Source organism: Scomber scombrus, chromosome 2 (assembly GCF_963691925.1).
Source record: "Scomber scombrus chromosome 2, fScoSco1.1, whole genome shotgun sequence".
NCBI lineage: Eukaryota > Metazoa > Chordata > Actinopteri > Scombriformes > Scombridae > Scomber > Scomber scombrus.
The window spans coordinates 14,180,116-14,203,208 of NC_084971.1; the positions used below are offsets into that span (position 1 = coordinate 14,180,116).

The 23,093-nt window shown below is 38.6% G+C and overlaps 1 protein-coding gene across 1 annotated transcript in view; it reads right to left on the bottom strand.

The window, feature by feature from the left end:
- The window catches only part of LOC133989144 (sphingosine kinase 1-like), a 34,652-nt gene that overhangs the window by 2,955 nt on the left and 8,604 nt on the right, over positions 1 to 23,093 (bottom strand). The window contains exons 2-4 of the mRNA XM_062428120.1: positions 14,717 to 14,866; positions 4,831 to 4,925; positions 3,298 to 3,413 (exon numbers count right to left, since the gene is read on the bottom strand). Of these exons, the coding sequence (XP_062284104.1) occupies positions 3,298 to 3,413; positions 4,831 to 4,925; positions 14,717 to 14,866 (361 nt within the window). The remainder of the gene's footprint in view (positions 1 to 3,297; positions 3,414 to 4,830; positions 4,926 to 14,716; positions 14,867 to 23,093) is intronic.

A 23,093-nucleotide genomic window follows, 5' to 3' on the forward strand; every position in this document is an offset into this window, starting at 1 on the left:
ACAACATGCTCTCCCCTTAGACCCCACAATTCATAAAACTTCCCCTAAAAACCCTTTAATGGGGAAAAAATTGAGGAAAAAACAGAATGATAAAATTATAGATAAACTGAAAATTTGTGTCTTCTTGAGGCTCCTTGTCAGAAAAAAAAGTCCAAAATATTAATACAAATTTATGAAGCAGAACTTTTTTTTCTTTCCTCTCTCATCAATCATTTCACACCTCCTCAGATTTATCTTGTGGTTATTTGGGTGTTCAGCCACTGAATCAAACTACCAAACTGTATTTTATTTAGTATAACTAACTCGACCTCAACAGGCTCCATCAGTAAAAATGCTGATTTCACTCATCTGCAACTATTTTCATAATCAATTCATTGTTTCAGTCATATTTCAAGCAAAATAGCCACAAATTCTCTTCTTCAAGCCTCTCAAATGTTAAAATGTGTAGTTTCCCTTATTGTACATGATGCTGAATTCAATATATATTTGGGTTTTGGACAATTTCTAAAACAAAACGAGCAAACTGAAGACATCACTGTGGAAATTGTGAACGTCGCTTTTTCATAATTTGAGTAATTTTACCCATAGTTACTTTATTTGCGGATCTTTTACAGCTACTGAGAATGACACAGAAAATCAAGTTTAAAGTGAAGCTTCTGGTTTGCTCTCAAACAAAGTCAGCTCACTTAGCAATATTTTATTCATGCAGTATCTGTAAACCACCAGGGGAGGGAGACTCTCACTCACGTCCAAGTGTCACACCTGTCACTTCAGAGACCGTCAGCAAGCTCACAGATGATGTTCTAGCTCCTGCTCATTATATTTGTTGTTACAGAAACACATTAAACCCTCACTCAGCAGATCCCGTTCAGAGCATTGCATAATACCAGATATGTTCTAGCTGTCACTCGTTTGATCCACATGCAGCACGTAGCCTCTGTGAACCCTACATTCAGATGGGAATAATACCAAATACATTCTGGCCAGCGCCACCGCAGGACAGCCTGCAGCAACCGGAGAGAGAGATATTCTGGATACGGCGGGAGTGTGAGAGGAGAGTAAACAATACAGAGTCTGGTCCCTTCCTCTCATTGTTGCTGCCGCTCTGCCTGGAAGACCATTGTTTGATGAGAAGCTGATTGGCAGATGCAGTTCAGGTGATGAATCAATGTCACCCTCAGTGTAAGGAGTTTTCTTTAATATCCTTTTATTGCCACTTTATTTAATTTGGCCTTTATTGAATCAAGGAAAATGTAAATCTGCTAAAACCAACCAAAACAAACAAACGCTGACGCTGACAAAATGACTGATTACGTAATAAGTAAAAGAGTAAAAGGTTAAGATAACGCGCAATGTGACCTACAAAACAAGCAGGTGTAGCTTAAAAAGGAAACGCCTCAAAGCACTTCATGAGCTTTTTAATTTTCCCACGTGACACCAGGTGACTATAGAGTAAAAAGGGCATTGGAAACATAAAACAAGTAACAGCCACCACTGTTGACTAATGAGAAAGCTAGTTTACATTAAGAGCAATCATGAGACCATACAGACGACCTACACTGGTCTATTAGGAGAAGAGAGAAGGTTAATGTGCGGTTGAATATTAATCTCTCCTCCATAACAAGGTTTTTCTCACATGGGTTCATGACCTCTCTAAAAGCTATCAGAGGTGTTACAACTGAGACAATAAAGGTCAAACAGAGATATTAAAGCACATATTAAGACTTATCTGCCCTTCTTACTCTGAAGGAACTTTTTTTTTCACCCCCTTTTTGTATCAATGCTAGCAGCACAGCCCTGTGTATGACCATGTCTGTCAGTTAGATGCCCACTTTGTCCAGACTGTAACATCATCCACTGTTTGTGGATCAGATGTTTGATCAGCATGAATGTCTATAAAGACATTCATGGTTTCCAGAGGATGAATGCTGATGACTTTGGTGACCTTCTGAATTTTCCTCTAACACCAGCAGCCAATCAATGATTTCACTTATCTGCTGAAATATCTCATCTACGTGGACTGGCACAAAATCTGGGACAGACATTCATGGTTCCCCGAGGATGAATCTTAAAGATGGATTTAAATCACTTTGGGGCTCCTCTGATGTCTTCGCTAGCGCCACCATCAGGTCAAACTTTCAAAAAAAAACATTAAGGAGAAGTTGACAAAGCGCACGTGTTGTCATATCTGGAGCAACGCACCTTTTATTATTAAAATGTAATCTAATATTTACATTACCATGCAGCAGAACAAAAGTTCATTTTTTTTGCTGACAATAGACGGCAGTTTACAGTAGATCAGGTGTTATCACACATATCAATCAGTTTTTTCCTCGTCTGATTTTGATCAGCTGCTGTTATCAATGTTACGGGTCATTTTGTCACTTGATCTTTCCGCCTTCTCTTTCTGTCCTTCTCCTGTCTGTTTGTTGTTCTGATTGAATGAGCTCAAGCAATAACTCAAATGAGGAAATCATTAATAATTAATTAAGATGAGATGAGTGCATTTTACAGAGAAACGCAGCAGGAGGGGAGAACTGTGTGTGTGTCTGTGGTTCAGTTATAATGAAGATATTGTATTTGTAATGATACTAGAAAACACTACATGACATTAATCATTATGTCTTAACTCTGAAGTTGTGTGTGGGTTGGGAGCACCGTCTTACACTATATGACAGTTGATACACGAGTAGTACTGATGGTACACACACACCATCAATACTACTATCGACCTATAGCAGACCCAGGAGGACTATGGCCATTACACACAGCGTGTGACAAACAAGTTATGATTGTGTGTTTCTGCACACGAGTATAAAAATGGACGGAACATTTTTTACTGACAACTACATTAGTTTCCCGTTTCTGGTCCAGACCTTCATAAAGTACAGGAAGCTCAGTCTGAAGGGGATAAACTGGTATTTTTGGAGCACAGTTTGGCTGAAACTAGACATTGCGTAACCTGATTTTGTATGTACATACTAGTGAAACTCAGTGCTGCGCCTGGAATGATGCAGCCAAAATCAGTATGTCACCTAACTGGTTAGACTGGTTTCTGTGAAGTTGTACGTTGCGAGTTAGTCATTATAGAGTAATAAATCTTAAATGAAGCAATATTTCAGAGGTTGCGACACTTTTAATGTTCTTTGCTGCAGTAAATACATCGTTGCTTCAAGAGATGAGTGATGTGTTTGTGCAGCCATGAGACAAACAGTATCATAACTACACCACTACCTGCAGTGCTGCGCTGGTTTTACAGTGCACATGGTTTTATTTATGATTCTGCACATGACTTACCCAGAGTAGTAATGTACAGATGCAGCCAAAGCGTTGCCTGATCCGCCAGGAAGTATACCTAGCGGGGTCCGGATGGCCTCCTCCCAGTCTGATCTCTCCAGGAGACCATTAATCACCTGGCAGGCACAGACAATACAGCTTTGATTATTAGGTGGACGGACAGAAAAATGTGAACTAGTCTTTTCACAAATTTACCAAAAATTGGCATCAAATGTCGGGTAGTTTTATAGCTATTTTTACTCATTCTTGAACCAGATAATCTTAAATGTATACAAATTTTGGACCGTATTTTATTTAGGAAAATACGTCAAACAGCAGCTTGTGTTTAGACACATTTAACATTTCAAAAGGTTTAATTCTTGACTTGTTAAATGAAAAAAGGGGTTTTAGAAGTAAAATAGGTTCATGTTATTTAAAGTATCCCAAGCACTTATGATCAAATACACATTTTTTGGGGGGGTGCCTGTAAGGTAAATAAAATACATTTCTGCATTTTAAAGGTTTCACACACTAGTTAACTAGCTGAGTGGTCCGACTACTGTCACCACTGTGGGCAGTATTCAGTGTGTCATCAACAACAAGACCACCATCACCAGATGTACAAAAGGCTAATTAAATGTCTTAGACATATTTATGAGCTATATTAATGTCATAAAATCCATAGTAGTACATATACGACACAGAGCTTCGCATACAGATGCTGCAGATTACTGAGCTATACATTGGTTCACTATTAGTTTCAGAATTCATTTAAAGATTTTACAAATTACTTTTTTATCCCTACTCAGTCTAGCTCTGCTTTATATTTTATGTCTTTTTACCCCTCTGAGACCCCTCAGATCAAAAACAAAATGTTGTTGAAGGTTCAGATGGTCCACGGTCCGTCTAGGCTTAAGAGAAAGAGGATTACACTTTTACTGTTTTAGCTCCAAACATCCCCACAGTATCACAGTTCATCAGATCAGCTGAGTCATTTTAAAAAGCTTTTAAAAACCCATTTGTGTAGACAAGCATTTCTCATAATTTCTACTCCAATGGTTTTATTATCTTCTTTTTATGCATCGTTTTATTGCTTTATGTTTGTCTATGTTGGTTTTCTGTTCACCTCTGAAGCACCTGGTAACTCTTAAAAGCACTGCAGAAATAAAGTTTACTTCCTTAAAGTAATAGATGCCAAGATATATTTGGACATCATTTAACTATAGAACTGTAGGCTACTACATTGTTCATCTACATCTGCAAAAAAGCAAAAAAGAAAAAGTGAAAAACTGGACTGAGCTGTGTCTGTGTGCCAGAGAGTGGAAAGGCAGCTCTATTAAAACAGGCCAAGAATGTTGGTAACTTGAAGAATGTTGGTAACTTGAAGAATGTTGGTAACTTGCTAGTAAGTTTATTTTAACTCATTATCTCCTGAATCCTTACTTCACTGTGACTCTCTCTTTGTTTGACAAAAGTCTGTAATCTCTGATGAATGTTGTCCTACACTCATTTAAAGCCACACAGTGCGTGAATATAGTGAATGAGTCTCTTTACCTCAAACAGAAGTCCATCTCCTGACATGATGACTAAAGCATCCCACTGCGACAGGTCAGCCTCTCTCACCAGCTCTCGGGCGTGATTCTGCCGCTCTGTAAAACACACACACACACACACACACACACACAGAAATATTACGAGCGTGTTCATGCTGGGGTGTTGCTCCTGTATGAGAAATCCAAAAAGAGAAATTTGTCCTGTCAGCTTCCTTCTTCCACAGAGGGGTCAAAGGTCACGGTCAGCTCTACACTAGAACAGGTGTTTGCTGTCAGCACCTACTTATCCCCCTGTGTTACTCAAAGTACAACCTGGCCTGTGTGCATAAACGAGCGATCAAGTTTCTCATGACACAAATACGTAGGTTGTATTATAGTAAAAAATATCTGAGGTAACACAAAGTTCCCAGTGCTGCTTTTAATCTTCTCTCCTCTTTCTCTTCAGTTCCCAGTTAAAGTATCACCGTGGGAGGTAAAGATGATATATGGTCTTGAATGACACGTTGATCAGACTGTCAATTAGATGGAAACAACTAAAGTACACAGGAGCACTCATGTAAATTAACCTAGGGCTGGATAATCTCATGAAGTGTGGCCTTAGTGACAGAGCTAGCTTCTTTGAAACTTTGAATCACAGCAAAACAGGACCATTGTAAAAAAAAAACAATAAAAAAAACCAGAATGTGTACTAAAATACTGTGAATTAAATGTGACAAGCACAAAAAAACAACTGTGCAGTGGCAGATTTTGATTTTGATAGAACTATTAATTCACATGTTCTCAACATCATTATCATTATTTATTATTATCTCCCCAAACAGACACACATTTCATTTTAGAGGTTCAGAAATTCCTTATAATTTTGTAAATGTTATAAAACAAAACAACAACTATAAATTGGTACTAATTATTGGGAACTACCTGAATTAGTACAGCTAATAACTATTTCTAATTAACTGCTTGAGACCTTGACATTCTTCTATAGTCAGTGAAGAGTTGAACATGCAAAATGTTCACCTTCAGTATGTAGGAAGATTTTTGTATTTCTGTAATTAAAAGTAAAATCTATAACTGTTGATAGGTGTATGTGGGAAGATAATAAATCAGTATAAATAAAACAGCAGTGGCAGTACAACATATTACTTTATAGCAATTCTGGTCTCCTCTTGATTTACAATTGTGAAGTGTGATGAAAATAAAATATAATTATTCTTTTATTGAGACTTCATCTGAAACCTTTTCAATGATGTCTGAGCCCCAAGAACACAGTCCGAGAACCTGTTTGAGATTTAACCTGTTTTTATGTTTGACTGAGTGTTTGACAAGAGGTGTGATTAAGATGAAGCCAGATTAGATACTTTAGCAAGATCTGCTTCCTGCTAAACCGGAGTTTCTGAGTCCAGAGAACAACAAACAAAAACAAAACACAGAAAATAGTTTTGTATTATCTTCACATAGCTTCAGATTGCTTTCTCTGGAATTAAGTTTTACTCCTGTCTGTTTTGTGTGCATGTGGAGGGATTTATCTCTCTGTGTCCTTCTCAGTCTGGCTCTCCTCCATGAGAAGGTGAAAGGGCAGAAGAAGAGCTGTGAGGTGTGAAGAGAAGCCAGTCAAGTGCACTCGACCGTCACATCAAATTCAGTCACAACTCTGTCCACTGTTTCACCTGCTGAGACATTCTCCTCTGTCTCTACTCCTTCACACCATTCTTCCTCTCTTCATTATTTATTTATTCGGTTCACAGTATAGAATTTCGTGTAATTTCTGTACTTTTTGAAAGACACAAAGTGTCACAGCTCTGTGCTTTTCTGGAATGTAAAAAGTAAAAACAAAAATGAATGTGATGAAGCATCCAATATGTTTCCTAAAGAACAAAACCCATCTACAGAGCTGCTGCCACGGCCTGCATGAGAATGAGGAAAACAGTCCCATCGGGTGATGGATTATTTGTTTTAAAGCTTTTGTGAGCTGAATTTGAAACTAGAAGATTTTGGTGACTCACTAACAGTAAAGAGTAGTAGAGTTTTAGATCTATACAAACCTCCACTACTGTATGTACAACATACACGAAATGAGACGCTTTTCCTTTATGACGTGAATTTTTGCTGAATGTTAACAAAAAGACAATCTGTCGTTTTTACTGGCCTTTTTGTGATGTTTGTACAGATTAAACATCATTTACCTGACAGATATAAGACTGGCATCAATCATCTCCTCCAATTCTCAGCAGTAAGGGAAATAATTACATTTCCACAAATGTCAAACTATTCCTTTAATCATTACAAGCGTTTCTATTTGCAGATGTTAAGACTGTTTACAATTCATCATGCAACTTCTAAATCTAAAATGTAATATTCCACATTTAAGTTGATATCTAATGATTATTTTTAAAATCCTCTTAAAAGTTCAGATACATTTCACGTTCCCACACTTTTCAGACCTCAGCCCGCAGGGACCTGAGGAATAAGATGTCCTCTTTTGTGTCTCATGCATGTAACTACCTTCCCCTGTACTTTAACACTCACATTACTCTCTCTCTCTCTCTCTCTCTCTCTCTCTCTCTCTCTCTCTCTCTCTCTCTCTCTCTCTCTCTCTCTCTCTCTCTCTCTCTCTCTCTCTCTCTCTCTCTCTCTCTCTCTCTCTCTCTCTCTCTCTCTCTCTCTCTCTCTCTCTCTCTCTCTCTCTCACACACACACACACACACACACACACACACACACAGAGTCCTCTGGAGATGGATCTTATTTCTAGGCCTAGAAGAATGAAGGAATCGATTTCTTCTTATCAGTCCAGTCACGTCACATTTCCTTATCTATGCAGAGGCCGTACACTAAAAAGGACTGAAGGGCCCAAATGAGCAACACAGCAGCGCAGGGACACTGCAGTGGTGGAAGAAGAGGCTGACACCAATTTTTAGTATGCAACTCCGCTCCTCAGTTAAACTGATAAATGTAAAACGAAGGGGTGGAACGAAGGGGAGGAAACGGAAAACCAAATATCAGGGACGGAGGGATGGATATAAGTTACACAGTGCTTGTAATGACTTTTATAGCTGCGGTTGCAGAGAAGAGGAGAGGAGAGGAGAGCTGTAGTTTTGTCCAGCTGAGTTTTGTCCCTGTGGGTTGAGTCAATGGATTGTAAAGTCATTACAGTAATGCAGGTCTCTGCTTTATTACTGGCCTCTAGTCACAGGACATGTCTAAGGAAATGTCCTCAGAAGTTTACAAAGATGAGTAATCTGCAACCCCCCAATAAATTAATAACTTTACCTTCATGAGAATAGGTAAAAGTACAGGTATGCTTCTCATGTGGCTTTTGATCTAAGAGTAAATGTTGAGTTCATGGCAGAAAAAGTAGCAGCAGCACCATGTACGCACGTCTCAGAGTTTAAGTCGTATTGGGGTCAATCAGAACTGGTTTGTATGATGTGCAAAATCAAATGTGTTTACAGTTGTCCTAAATGGCTACATGTGAATGTCTCTTAAATTTGAGAATAACAGCATATCTCTCCTGGACGACGTTCATAAGGTTGCACTCAGCTATTCACATTAAACGTGACTGTAATGGTTATGGCAGGAATGTAAAGAGGAGATCTAGAGACCTTAAACCCTCATGACTTCCTCAACTACGCACAGCTGGCCAATCTCTGTATCACATCGGATTCGGAAAGTTAGAAAAATGGCCTAACACCCGCCCCAGCCTATTCGACTATCTGACAAGCACGTCTAATGGAGTATACTGACTCTTACGGTCACTGTAATCATTCCTCCTTCTGTCTATACTGGCTGCAAGAGATCCCCTCCCAGAAAAAGTGAGGTATGAGTATGAGTATTGTGTTAAGCCAAAGCTGAAAAAGTGTGAACTCGTCCTTTAATTAAGAATTAAAATAACTGTTAGCCATATCCCAACAGATCCCAATAGATGCAAATATATAAAAGCTCCTTGAGTGTAAACCGTAATAAAAGCTTTGTTAACTTCTAATGAGTTCACAGATTTAAATGCTTCCATTCGAGGCGGTGTAGGTGAGTGCATCTGAGGTGCTGAGCTCTGTCCTCGTGCTGACCTTGTCTCCAGAACCTCCACCCTGCTGTCACACACATCCTGACTGCAGCTCTCTTCAAGCAGCACAGTCTAGCTGCAGTGCTCTTCCACCAAAACGACAGCAGGTGATGACAGTTAAATAGCGCTGCTTATTGAGTGTGTGTGTGTGTGTGTGTGTGTGTGTGTGTGTGTGTGTGTGTGTGTATGCATGTGTGTGCATTAGTTCAGAAGGAAACATCATAAACACTGTGACAGCTAACTCAGCTGCTGGGAGGAGTCTGAGGGTGTAGCCACACATATGAACACACACACACACACACACACACACACACACACACACACACACACACACACACACACACACACACACACACACACACACACACACACACACACACACACACACACACACACACACACACACACACACACACACTAGATAGCGCCTGAGGTGTGTTACACTGACATATTTAATTATTTTTGACGTGTGGTTTTCTATGTACGTCCCCAACTGTTTCCTGTTACGAATGAAGACGAGACTGTCTTTAACAAATGACACTGAACTGCAATAAAAACTCATCAGGTCAGGTCACTTCAAGTCTTTTCTAACGGTGAAGACCCACTCAATGTGGATCGCCCCTATTCATTTTCTTCAGGGCATTGTGGGATTTCAGGTGATGTGGGACTGACTGAGAAATTCATGTGGCTTGAAAGTGCAGCAGGAAGCTGTGTTGATGCCCATGGAGGAGAAAATAATTGTTGCAGTTTCAGGAATTCTACTTTTATACGTTCATACGACCCTTCAGATTCAGAGTACGAGGACAAGAATAAAAGAAATGCGGTTTAGCACAAAGTAGCAAATTATTGAAGAAAAGTGGAGAGCTGTTCCTTAGCAAGCACACAATGCTTGCTAAGGAATGCTAACATGCTAAAAACTTGATACTAATACTTGATACACATAATACTGTGACGTAAACACCTACACGTCGACATGTCACCTCCACGTCGAGAAGTGGCAGAGGAGATGCTGCGCTCTTTAAATGAATCTTAAAGCATAAAGTTGAAATATCTCAGAGAACGACTTGGATATCAAGCTGAACATCAGATGAACAGACCTGGACTGGCTGTATTTAGCATGTTTACATAGGAATAATTTGTAGCAAAAGAAGATGCCTCACATAAAACTGCAACAGTCACTTTATGTATTAGTTAGTTAACTATTTGGATAATCAATAAATTGTTTTGAGCCATTTTTTTTTTAAAGAAACAAATGTCTAAATTCTCTGGTTATAGCTTCACAAATGTTCTGGTTTGGTAAACAGTGATTGACATGCTTCAACATTTTCTGGTATTTTATAGACCAAACAACTATCAACCAAATTGTTAGTTGCAGCCCTTGTCTGACTTCATTGTGCACAGGCTGTGGTTGTGTACATGTTTCCACAGCCTCGCTCAACACCTCTCGACACACAAACACAAGTGGAGTCTTAATCTGTTTACTGTAGCAGAGATAAAAAGTAGCTTCATAAATCTTATATTCTAATATTCATGCCACTCTGCACACTGTAAACATCTCCAAAGGAGGCTACTTACACCCCACTGTCTTAACACTGAATGACCGATGATGTGTTTTTTCTAGTGGTTTTCCTCTCACACATCACAGATCAAGAGAGAGAGACTTGAATGGGTTTTGCCGAGGGGCAGAAGACTCTTCCTGTTCAGATGATGCCCTTGTGAAGCCAGAACTGTGGAAGAATCAGCTAACAAGACTTTGGTGATCTTTTGTGGTCTGTCAGTGGAAAAAATACCTAAACTGAGTGACAATCAAGATACGTTTCAACCTAAAGTATATTTACAGTCCACCAAGCTGCAATTACACAAAAGTGGTAAAAACCACATTAAACAAGCAAATCCTGGAAATGATTCCCTCTGGGTCACAGAGTCATGGTGGAAAAAAACCCTGAGCCTATAGAGTATTTCCTTATAGATGAGACAGGACATATTCAGACTACACAGGGAATCACTTATCCACCTCACTTGAAACTGTTTTTAGGTTAAGATAGACTCATTTTGTGGTCAGGTGCACCACAGTAAACTTTGACAGCTGTTGGTCAAAGCTGTCAAAGTAGTCCTGAGGGTAAATTACACAGCTTGGCTCAGCTATTACATGTTAATGTGACATTAAGAGAGAGTGATTATGGTCCAATGCTGCAACCTTGCTAAAAAAAAAAAAAAAAGATTACACACTATAAACAAAAGACTGGGGGAAACCAAAATTAAAAAACAAAAATTAAATTGTGGGCCAGATGTAAAAATGAAATCTAAACATGTGGGAGGCCTCGTAAAAAAGGTATTTTGGGCCAGATTTGCCCAAATCCACCCACATGAAGTAACAAGCCATAACTTTTACACAGAAATAGAGCAGAAGTGAGCAACTTCTCCATCCACAGAAAACTAGAAATTCTGAATGTTTTGTCGGTAAGATTCTGCTTTAACAGGTTAAACTGATATATTAATTAATGACTTTCATTTTCTTATATTGTAGGATCTTGGATGCTTCCAAGAGCCACGTCCTTTCCTAGAGTTCATGCAGTAATTGTCTTCACATCCTCACATGGACCACGGCACAGTACAATATTTTTTAAGAAAGTAGATTGTTGCCATGAAAGACAGAACAAACGACTCAAAGAAAGAGACAGAGCAGGAGGTTCAAGGGGCTTGTTTGCTTCCTCTGACAAATATTTGTAATGTGTATTGCAGATGAGACTGAGCACGAGAGGAAGACGAGCATGTTGCTGTCGTTTAATTAACACTGTCTGACAGACATCTTAGATGCCTGAGCAACGATGGAGACTGCCTGCGAGGAATCAGTGTGTCGTCTTAACTGCCACAAAGACACATGCAGAAACTCACTAACAAACACACAAAACACACTCTCTCTCTCTGCGCTGTATGCCCCCAGCAGTGCAGCCATCCTTCATCTATCCTGCCCCCCTGGCAGCGCCCACAGCTGCCACACAGCCAAGGATCCAATAATGAGTCTGTCCACTTTTGTTAGCAACCGGATACAAGAGACTTCCAGCGATACAGCTCACACAGATGCCAACGATACACAAGATGCACAAGAACAGATGCTGAAAAACATGCTGTTTGTAGCGAAACATATTATAAAACACATTTTTCACTGGTCATGTGCAACTCAAATTGTGTGTGTCCCAGTTGTCTGTTCGGTAAAACCTTCTGCCAAACAGCAACATAGCTTAGAAAGTGCATAAAGGATACCAGTCAGAGGCATAGTAGTAGATTTCGGAGGCTTTTCTTAATTACCTTTCCAAGAACAGGGACCAAATGCAAAAGTGTGATTAATGGATTAAATAGAGTGTCTGTGTTCTTAAAGTAATCTGCAAATATTAGCATGTCTGGCTAACTTGCTCACTACCTGCAGTGGTAACCAAGCATTACTCCAGGGCCAAGAGTTAGCATCAAAAGCTAACTCTGTTGTTATGCACTGTTACAATTGAAAAAATATGCTCGGGTCTGACACATCCACTGCATTGAGTGCCAGATACTTTTGGAAACAGTGTTTTTGTCATGATTTATGTGGGTGATACAGTTTCAATTTCTGACATCAGGAGTTAATAGTCAGTCTACAATGTTTAAATCAGAAGTGCCCATTTTTGCATTTTTACCACAGCATCCCTCAGATTAAAGTTTTACACACTGGCACTGTTACTACATTATTCAGTAAATGCAGTAAGAGCTTGATTATGTCCCTTTTCTAAAACAAAGTGATGCTACACTTGGAAACAGATGTAGAAACACCTGCCAAAAAGCAGCGTGTGATCACAAATTGTTAAAACATGAGCATTGCAGTCTGAACACTGAAGAAGTCCAGCTCATTAAAAGCAGAAGAACTCGTGTAGTTACAGGTCTCTAGCAGTTCATAACATCATTTTATGTTTGATCATTTAATCAGCTTTAACTGCAGCTACCATCTCTCCATCTTTCCTCCTGTACAGTGTGTTTCATCAGGTGCTCTCTCACAGAGGTTTTCATTTTACTTCAACTGTGGAGTCTAAATACTCCCAGACTGCTCACGATTGGATCTAAAATACAAAAAATATGCAAACAGCTGTTCATACAGAGCTTTCTGTGTGTAATGTTTGCCATAGAATAAAATCTTTTCAGTACCTCTTCCCAATAAGGCACCTTTTATATAATGTTAAAAGCTGTGACTAATAAATCATTTAAAGTGTTAATGATCACATTTGGGTTGCCACGTTCTGAAAATCCCCTTTGGAATAATCCCTGCAAGTATAAAGAGTAACGATATGTTTGACATCAATAACCATTAATAATAACCCTGGATAACCATTAATTAAACACAAGTACATGTTTTATATTTTTTTATCAAATAGCTCCAATGCTCTATCACATTTTTCCAGCCGTGGTCAAAAGGCGAATTCAACAGTTAAAAAGGATTTATCTCAGAAGTCTAGGAGTCAAAGAGATTGTATCCAAATTTCTCTGTCAGTAGTTTCAGTGTCTGTCTTTCACTAATGCAGATTTGGGGATTAAATCTATTGTTATATATTCTACAAGATTAACTTGTCAAAAGTGTGTCTCACTTTGTGTGTATGTGTTTTCCGTGCAAGGATTTCTGTCTTTCTTCTTCACTGCGCTTCTCTCCTTCTGCCTGCCCTCTTTTCTCTCTCCATGCACCTCCCACTGCGATGAAAGACATACTTTTTGTCTGTTATGTGACGCTGCACTGATTTGTAACCAGCCCCAGACAGAGGAAGGATATCAAAATGACAGATGAGGGGAAAACTCAACAGAATAACTGAAACAATCAGGCTGAAAGCATCTATAGCACATCTGCTGTGGAGCCTATCTGTCCTCATACTATATATGTGAGTGAGCACTGTGTAATCCTTACCATCCAGAGTAGATTACACTGATGACTATAAACACAAGATTATATCAAATCTAATCGTGGAAAAAGGGGATTTTCTGTGAATGTGTGTGTTTATCATGGATGTGTTTTTATCCATATGTGTGTGCCAGTGCATGTAAAAATATCTTCTGTCATTCAAGGTTTATTTATTGCGTTTGGCAATCAAGCAACTCAATCAATAAACCAAGAGATGCAAAATACCCAAGATTAACACCCTTTATTTATTTATTTATTATGACCAGTTTCTTTCCAGGCTGCAGTCCAAGAAGGGATTTAATATTGTGCTCAAAGACACTTGAGCATGTATGGATGAAAGGGAATTCAAGCAGCCCTCTTTGATTGACTACGATGATATCCTGCAGTCTACAGATACACTTATTTAAAAAACCGATAACAGATCAGCCCATTGTCACCAATACCTGATTCAGCTATTTTAATTTGAGTATCAGACCCATATCTGATATCTGATACAGGTATCAGTACATCTCTACTGCAGCCAACACATTCATTGCTGCATCAGATCAAAATTAAAGGCAAGTGAAACTGAACCAGAGAATTGTCATTTACATTTTTTAAATAAATATGAATGAGTGAGAACCTAAAACAAAATAATTAGATTTTGTTTTGTTGTTGACTAACTAATGATGACTTTCATTTCATCAATAATCTGAATAAATTATTATTATTTATAAATTATAAATAAGCTGTTTGGTTGATAAAATGTCAGAAAATGGGGGAAAATGTAGATCATCTTTTCTCAAAGCCCAAACTGATGTCCCCAGATGTCTTCTATTGTTTCTACTTCAGACTCCTCTATAATGGTGAACAGTAATGTGTATATTCTTATGCTGTGTATGTGTGTGATGTGTTTTTGCGCCTCCAACTCACCAGTGATGACGAGTGTGTGTTGGACCCCAGCATCGTTGAGCATTCGCTGGATGTGGTTGTTATAGAGAGTGAGAGCCTGTCCCTTCCCACTCTGTGGATTCACCAGCAGCATCATGCGGCACGGACGGGACAACTTGCTCATCAACGCACCTACATAGAAAAGCACAGTGATGACTGACAGCTACGAAAACAGCAAAGACGCATCACTGATCAAATAAGTCATCAAGTCACATTTGTAAAGTAGATTCTCAAAAAAAGTTGACTGATCTTTGAAACTTTTTAAGCAGCAGTAATTATAATATAGCGTGGCAAATGACTATCACACAGCACATTGTGAGTCATTACATTTTTCACATGCACACAGGAAAGCTGGTTAACCAGTACAGCATTTTGACATTAAATTAACTTAACTTATTATTATCAACTAAAATTTTCATGCAGTTGGTAAAATAAAAAGGTTGCTTGTCCACAATCCAGAAACACATTGCTGCATCAATAACTATGAGGGATATTTTAGCGTTTTTAGGTTTTGTAGCAAAGGGTTAGATTTGGTTTTAACTGTGATGGGACTTTTTTTTGCTGGACAACCAATATGCACCCTGTTATTTTCATTATGGATTAATCTGATGATTATTTTCTTGATAAATCAATTAGTTATTTGGTCTGACAATGGTAAAAAAAAAAAAGACTACATCCTTTTATGTCTTTTTTTGTCCCAACTGACAGTCAACAACCCAAGATTATTCAGTTTACTGTCATAGAAGACTAAAGAAACTAAATATTTACATTTGAGAAGCTTTTCTCTTTATAATTAGTTTAACGATTAATCAATTATCAAAATAAATGGTGATTACTTCAGTTGTTGGCAACAAACTGATTAAACGACTAATCGTTGTACCTCTAGTAGATTAAGAATCAGGTTATCCAATTAAGGTGGTGTACTCTTAATTACTGATTCCAGGCCTGTTTACATGATGTTTAAGAAATTCTGTTTCTACAGAAAGTCAATAATAATCAGGTTTTATAGTGTTGTTTGGGGAGTAAAAACAAGTAATGAAGGACAGAGCCACTGCACTGAATATTTCTACAGAGAAAAGAGTCAGACAGGTATACGTGGGGGATCTGTGTGTACTGGTATATCTGGTAGGAGACACCCTTATCTCTCCTAACAGACTTTGGCAACGAAGACTCCTGTAAAGCAGAAAGTGTACAACGATTGTTGGTGCTAAAATATTGAATTTATTTATATTCTTTAAAAGGACGGAGCACAGAACAAGACTGGTGCACCCATGGAGGAGAAGACGTTATGATGATTAAGTGTCTGCTGCAATGGGAACACATGCAGGTCGTGTATGTGGCACACAGAACATACTGCTGGATGTTCTGCACAATTACACTGACAATGTGAATTGATTATTCCATGAAACATCTGTGTATATCTTCTCAAACATCAGACTGTGTGATCACATCATCCTGTATATCTTTTAATGAAAACCCTGTTTCTGTTTATTTAGTGTATTTTCTGTGAGATAAATGTGATCTTTTTTTTCAATATATTAATTTATGTGTTGCATAATTCTCAGAGTTATTATTAACTACAGAACATTATCATGTTTGCTACTGTAATAACCCCGCTGTGGTTTCATCTAATCTGATGTGGATACAAGCAATAACAAAGGTGGTCAGTGACACCATACACATGTACACACACACACGTACACACACACACACACACACACACACACACACACACACGCGCACGCACACACACAAAACTAATTCTGCTTGCAACTGAAGATGAACGAGCACAGAGGAGTCTCTTTGGAGAAATTTTAACTGCAGGGTTGATGTGAAAAATATGTTGAGGATCAAACAGATTTCAGAGGGTTACGCAGGGTTTCAAAGATCTAACAAACAGAGATCCTGAATCTTTTTAAACACTTTAAAGATTACGGTCTCTCAGAGGCACAGCGTGAGGCTGAAGGGAGGGAGGATCTGGGAGAAGCTGGTTTTGGCCTTGTGTCCCACAGTGCCTGCAGAGGATTAATTGAGTGCTGCAAGTACAGTATAAGACTGTGTTTTGACAAAATATTCAATTAGGATGTGTGTGAGATCCAAGAAGTAAAACGAGACAGAAATGTAATGGAGGTCACAGCATGAGGATAAAACTGTTCAGTAACTGTATCTCAAATGTTAAAGAACATCACACCATGAATCTCTAAGAGGTGAAACTCTTTTCCCACCTGCTCCTTGTCTGATCAAATTTGGATCTAACTGCTTATTCATCACCTCCTCTTTCCACCTTTCCTTTAGGGACATGTTTTTCTAAAAGCTCAGGTGGGGGGGAAAAAATCAACTGAAAAGAGAGAAAAATGTGACAGGAAGCCATCAGCCACATTGGACACAGTGCAGCTGTGGGATAAATTTACAACTAGGTACAAAAAATCCTCTCTGTAAAAGAAACGACACGCTCCAGTAAGACTGTTTTCTATGTCACGCCTTGTCAACAAACACACACAAACAAACTACATGGCAAAAACCCTGCAGTGATACTCCTGGTGAATGGTTTCATTTTGTGTTGTAGTCTGATGGATTTATTTTTTACTTTAAAGATCAAAACCCTGTGAGCATGGATGGAGGCAAACCATACAAACAAGTCTGGCAGTTGATGAATAAGTAACAATGGGTGGAATAACTGAAGTGAAGAAGCTCCAGGGATCAGTGCATCTAACTGGCTCATGAGCATAATTGGCAGGTTCAATTTTAGTGGATACCGCACTTCCAGGGAAGCCACACTGAAACTACAAGGATGCAGTTAAACATGAAAAAAAAAAAACACATTATTGCACTTTTCCCTCTGTCTTTCTGTCCTGTTGTAAACTCTCAATCCGACAGGCTTTCTGTTTCCTCATAACACTGAATGTAACTGAAAAGCTGATATCATCTTACACACTCAGTTAATTAGGCACACTAGCCAATTGTCTGGCTGCATAATGCTTTAAACATGAGCAGAACACTTCTAAACCCAACCAGCAGTGGGTGAAAATCAGTATAAAACAGGTGTAATGTGATCCAGTCTCTTCTAGCTCAAGTAAAAGACACACAGCAGAGTTTTGTGCATAATAGACTTTCTAAAGCTTTTTCATTAAGGAAGGTCAAAAGAACGATGTACTGTAGTGACTGCTTACATGTTAGGGCTGCTACTGATGATTATTTTCATGATCAATTATTCAATTTGTCTATAAAATGTCAAATAACAGTATGACACAAAAAAGCTTCAAATTCTCACATTTGAGAAGAAAATATTTGGCATTTTTCCTTAAAATATTACTAAAATTATTATTTTATTATCAAAATTGCTGGTAATTAATTTTCTGACAATTGACTAATTACGTATATCATTGCTACTACATATCAAAGAATGAGTATATAAATCAAAACATGAGCATGACAGCTCTCGGAGCATTATACTGCATTGCAGCAAGTCACACAGCAGTAAGAAGTGCAGAATAAGGCTGCAACTAACAATTATTTCCATCATCAATTCACTTTTAGTCTAAAAAATGTTCAAAAACACTGAAAATGGCATTCACACTAAATAGCTTAGTGATGTCCCAGAGCTAAAGAGTCATGTCACATGAAGAAAAGCAGCATGTTTGAGAAGCTGAAATCAGATAATTTATGGCCTTTTGCTTGGAAAAATGACTAGTTGTCAATTATATTTACATGGACTGACAGTAAATTGATCAATTAATCATTGCAGCTCAACTAAAGAACTGAAATTCACATTTTCTTGCATTGCTTTGAAAGCTCCTCGTACGCCCAGCTGCTCTCTCTGTAGGATGAGTATTCCTGTGGAGGCTGGAGAGACTGGACTCCTGAGGCCAAATAAGTGGCCTCATGAATCAGCGGGCATGACAGCTGGCACTGAAAGGCCCTGACCTTGCTGTCTTAGTGCCCCCAACACCCACGCAGACCTTGTTTGCTAAATCCAACCCCATGCCACTTCCTGTGTGCCACCCCTCCCTTCTCACAGCATTCCAGACGGCTCTATCTATCTCCTCGTCTCTGTCTGTCCACGCTCTGGGTTTCCTCCTCTATCATTAGCTCAGTTGCAGTCGCATTGTGGCACGGAGCCAAAGTCTGACACGCGTCTAATAAAACACACTAAAATCAACACAAGCGTAGAGAAAATCTATTTTACAAACCTCCCCCACATCTATAATTACACATCATCTACCAGGCTGGACTTTCTGTGATGGATGTTTTAAGCGAATGCAGGTTATTCTTCTTCAAATAAAGACTGGTGGGTTATGACAGCAGATAATGTGTCTGGTTTGTTTGTATATGGATGGGTGTAGCCCTGATTGTCAAGTGATGATATATGTTGTTTATTTTATTTAGACACTTATTTTCACTAATTCCTGTAGTGACTTCATTCTATTTATGTATATTTATGTAATCTGCTAATTGACATAAAACTTTAGTAAACAGTTATGACAGAGTCTGGAGATTGGAGCCATCCTCACCCAAACAAATCATTTAAGGAACAAAAGCTTGTTACTCTGTTAGATAGAGTGATGAAATGAATGACACTACCATAGTTTAAGAAGCAAACTCCTTCATCATCATTATCATCATCATCATCATCATCATCATCACAAACAGCAGCCAAAACGAAAAAGATGAAAAACAACAACAACTGCAACAAACGCTCCGCTCTGCATCTCAACTACATTCACTTGATCTGTGATTACAGACGTCTCAAACGCTCTCTTCAAACCCAGAGCATGGGAACTGTCCCAGATCTTAATGGAATAATCACTACTGACGTATTCGCCATAGGAAATAACAGCCTAAATGAAAGGGAAAACCCCTAAAGCCGGAAAAAACACATTTTCCGCCAATGTTCCTTATAATAGCAATCTGGGTGCATATGGAGCCTGAGAATAGACAACTTTCTTAGTTGTGTCTGACAACTCTCCCACCCACTCAGCCGTGTGCCAATTTCCCTGAGCTACAACTTCAACGCTTCTCCTAATTTTCCTTTGAGTGCAAAAAACAGCACCATTAAATGTGTGTTTTTATATTTTTTCAACATATAAAATAGAATAATTTCTTTAATATTTTAATTGTTTGTATTTAGGCTGCCCAGATAATTTAAATAAAACATGTAACCATTAGTCAGCATATTGCACATTCATTATTTAAACAGATAAAACTATCCATGACCTTACATGGTCAATCTTTCTATCAAAAGTGTCGTCACTGCTTGACGACTCACACTGACTCATTGTGTGCATATGTCAGTCGTACGGGTGTCTTGCTCCTTTCCGCAGTGAAGCCTGACCAAGTATTAAACTGTGATTAAGGAACGGAGAAACAATCTCTATGAAAACTGCAAAAGCACCAGGCTGCCGTCACGCTTAGCTGAGCCTGACATACGGCTCAGCCGGCATGAACTACACACTCAGATGGGACCCCTCCAGATTTTATCTCATTAGGGATTTAAATAGAGAGAAGAGACATCAGGACATGTTTGTTTGCCTTGTACTTAGATGTGTGTTTTAGTTTATAAAAAGGATGGCAACGTGTCCTGCTTCATGTTAGCATACATTTTTAAAACTGTACAGTATACAGGATGTTACTATTGAAAACTAGTTCTGCTGCTGATTTGTTGCTTAACTGTGAGACCCAGTGGGAACAAACCATTATTAAGTCAGTAAACAAGAGGAGTTACAGCTAACGTCAACATGCTAGTATGCTCACAATGACCACACTAATATTCTGATGTTTAATAGGTATGCTGTTAACTGTCTTAGTTTAGCATGTTAGTATGCTAACATTTGCTAATCAGCACTAAACGCAAAGCATTTACTCAAAAACAAAAGTATTGAAGTTTTGGCCTGATGGAGGTCAAAGTCAAGTTATTATAATTAATCCTGAGGGGGGCTTTGATAACTGTATCAAATTGTATGACAATCCACCCAATAGTTGATGAGATTATTTATGTTGGGACCAAAGTGGTGGACCAACCAATATTGATGTTACTATTGTGGCAAAAAAGCTCATCTGGTGTGCTTGAAGGCGGCTGATGTGAACAAGTATGCTGACTGACATGTTTACTGTCTGTAGCAGATATTACTCCCTTGGTTTCCTAGTCAGCTTCTCTCAGTCTGCACAGGACATTAGACTGAAAATAAATAAGAAAATGATCCAGTGCTGCAATGTTTTACTACGTTAGCTCATATTAGTTGAAACTTTGCAGTAAATGGGTACTGAAAGTGTGTTTTTCATCACTCATACAAACACATATCTAAAGTAAGGCATGAAACAATGTTATGACCTCCACCCTTGTCCACCTAGCCACTGACAGGTTTTTGTCTGACTGAGGACCACTCTTATATTTCTGCCTATTCCTCAGTGGTGATGTGATGCGGGCTCTAAACCCTGACAAACACCCATTAGCAGGGAATCCCATTTCCATATTTAAGGGATTAATGGATTAACATGTATTTGACCTGGTACTTATTCTCTTCCTGCCACCTGTATTATGACAGATAGGTCCAACTGCAATCTAAGAAATTTGAGTTTTGTCCCAGGCCATCTGAGGAGTCAGCTACTAGTCTCTAAGGCTAAGGCCAAGCACAATAATAAACAGCTATTACACATACTAAAGTCATCAAGTCTATTTAAATATTACAAGACATGACCTATACTATTGCGGGACAACTCTATGCTATGCCCATGTCGTCCTCTAGTTTCAGCTTCAGCAGATATGAGATTGTCATCTGATAGCTGTGTAATGTTCACCGTCTAAACCAAGCTTCAACAGCATACTGTAGTTAGCTACATACCAGCTGTAACCTCACGATGGAAATCCAGAGAGACAGAACAATGACTGGGGTGTATCCATCACGATTATAGATGTTCATTTTTGCTACTGGTGATCTTATAGTCAAATGTCAAAGCATTCACTGTAACATGCATCACTGAGCAAGACTTCGATCCAGACTGAAGTGCAAGCTGATTTAGACCATGTGTCACTTTTTACATTATGTAAGGATATATTTTTGGTTTTGATCATGTGATTAAACATGCCTTCTTATTTATATGTATTTATATTTACCTAGACTGAAACACCATTTACAGCATCAAAAGACCAAAAACTTTAAGATGAATATATTTATACCACAATAATTAATGTCACTAAGTCATTAAGTTAGGCAAATCAATAATACAATCAGTAGTCATTTGTACCATTTAATTTACAGGTTTATTCAAATATGATAAAAGGATTTGACTTCCTGTGTGTCATTATCATAAATGAAATGTAAATCTTTACTATTGTGAACCTTTCAGTGTACCAGAAAACATTAAAAACCTGCATTAAAAAGGTCCAATTTGACCAGATCAATTTGAGAGTGATATAATTTCCAGTCTTGTATATTGTATTTTGGTGGTGGGACTATCTGTTTGTTTGTTTACAACTCCATCACAGAGTGCATCTTTAAATCTCACCTCCATGCACCTCACTGCAGTAACATTTAGGTACAGTGAGGTGATAACTTGGGTCCATAAGACCATGAGTAAATCAAAGATAGGCTGCTCGAGCACGCTAGCAGACTTCTGCTGAGCCAGACCGCAAAGGGTGTGGAAGGAGGGGGAAGAAAGAGGAGGAAGAGGAGGAGGAGGTGCTGGTGGTTAGCCAGCAATGGGTCTATATTAAGAAAAGCTGAGAGTTTATGACATTGAGGTTTTTATTAAAATGATCCTGCACTGTCTGTCAAATAGTTCTATCCAAAGCTTTGTTATACAGAGGTGGATGAGCTGTTAGCTGTTAGCAAAGAAATGATGTCTCATGTGGATATTTTAGTCCGCAGGGTCAGATTAGGGAGGTTAGACTGCTGCATAAAACAAACTCCAAAGCACAAACTTTACACAATTCTGCTGGTTACATCACCACTAATTTAGTGTTCAGTGTTAAGTTTTCTTTGAATGGGAACTGCAGCTCAAATGCTTAATCAATGCACTTTGCTCAACTGTATGTTCACTTCTGTCAGTTTTAAATAAAAGCATGCATGCAGTAAACAAAACATGGGATTACTGCAAACTGTGAAAAAACGACAGAATATATAGTGTAAAAAATGAAAAAATGAGTTTTGTGCCAATGTACTTAGGAAATGGACTTCCCACTATAAAAAACATAACCACATGTTTCTTTTACCAGGCAAAACTGGCTTTATCTGAGGTGAAGCAGCTGCTCTGTAGTATGAAGGGTCATTTAGTGGTTGCTGTTGTCATCGGCATATCACAGAAGGACTTGAGAACATTTCTGAGAAAAGCAAACACTGAATGATGAAGATAGTTGTCATGA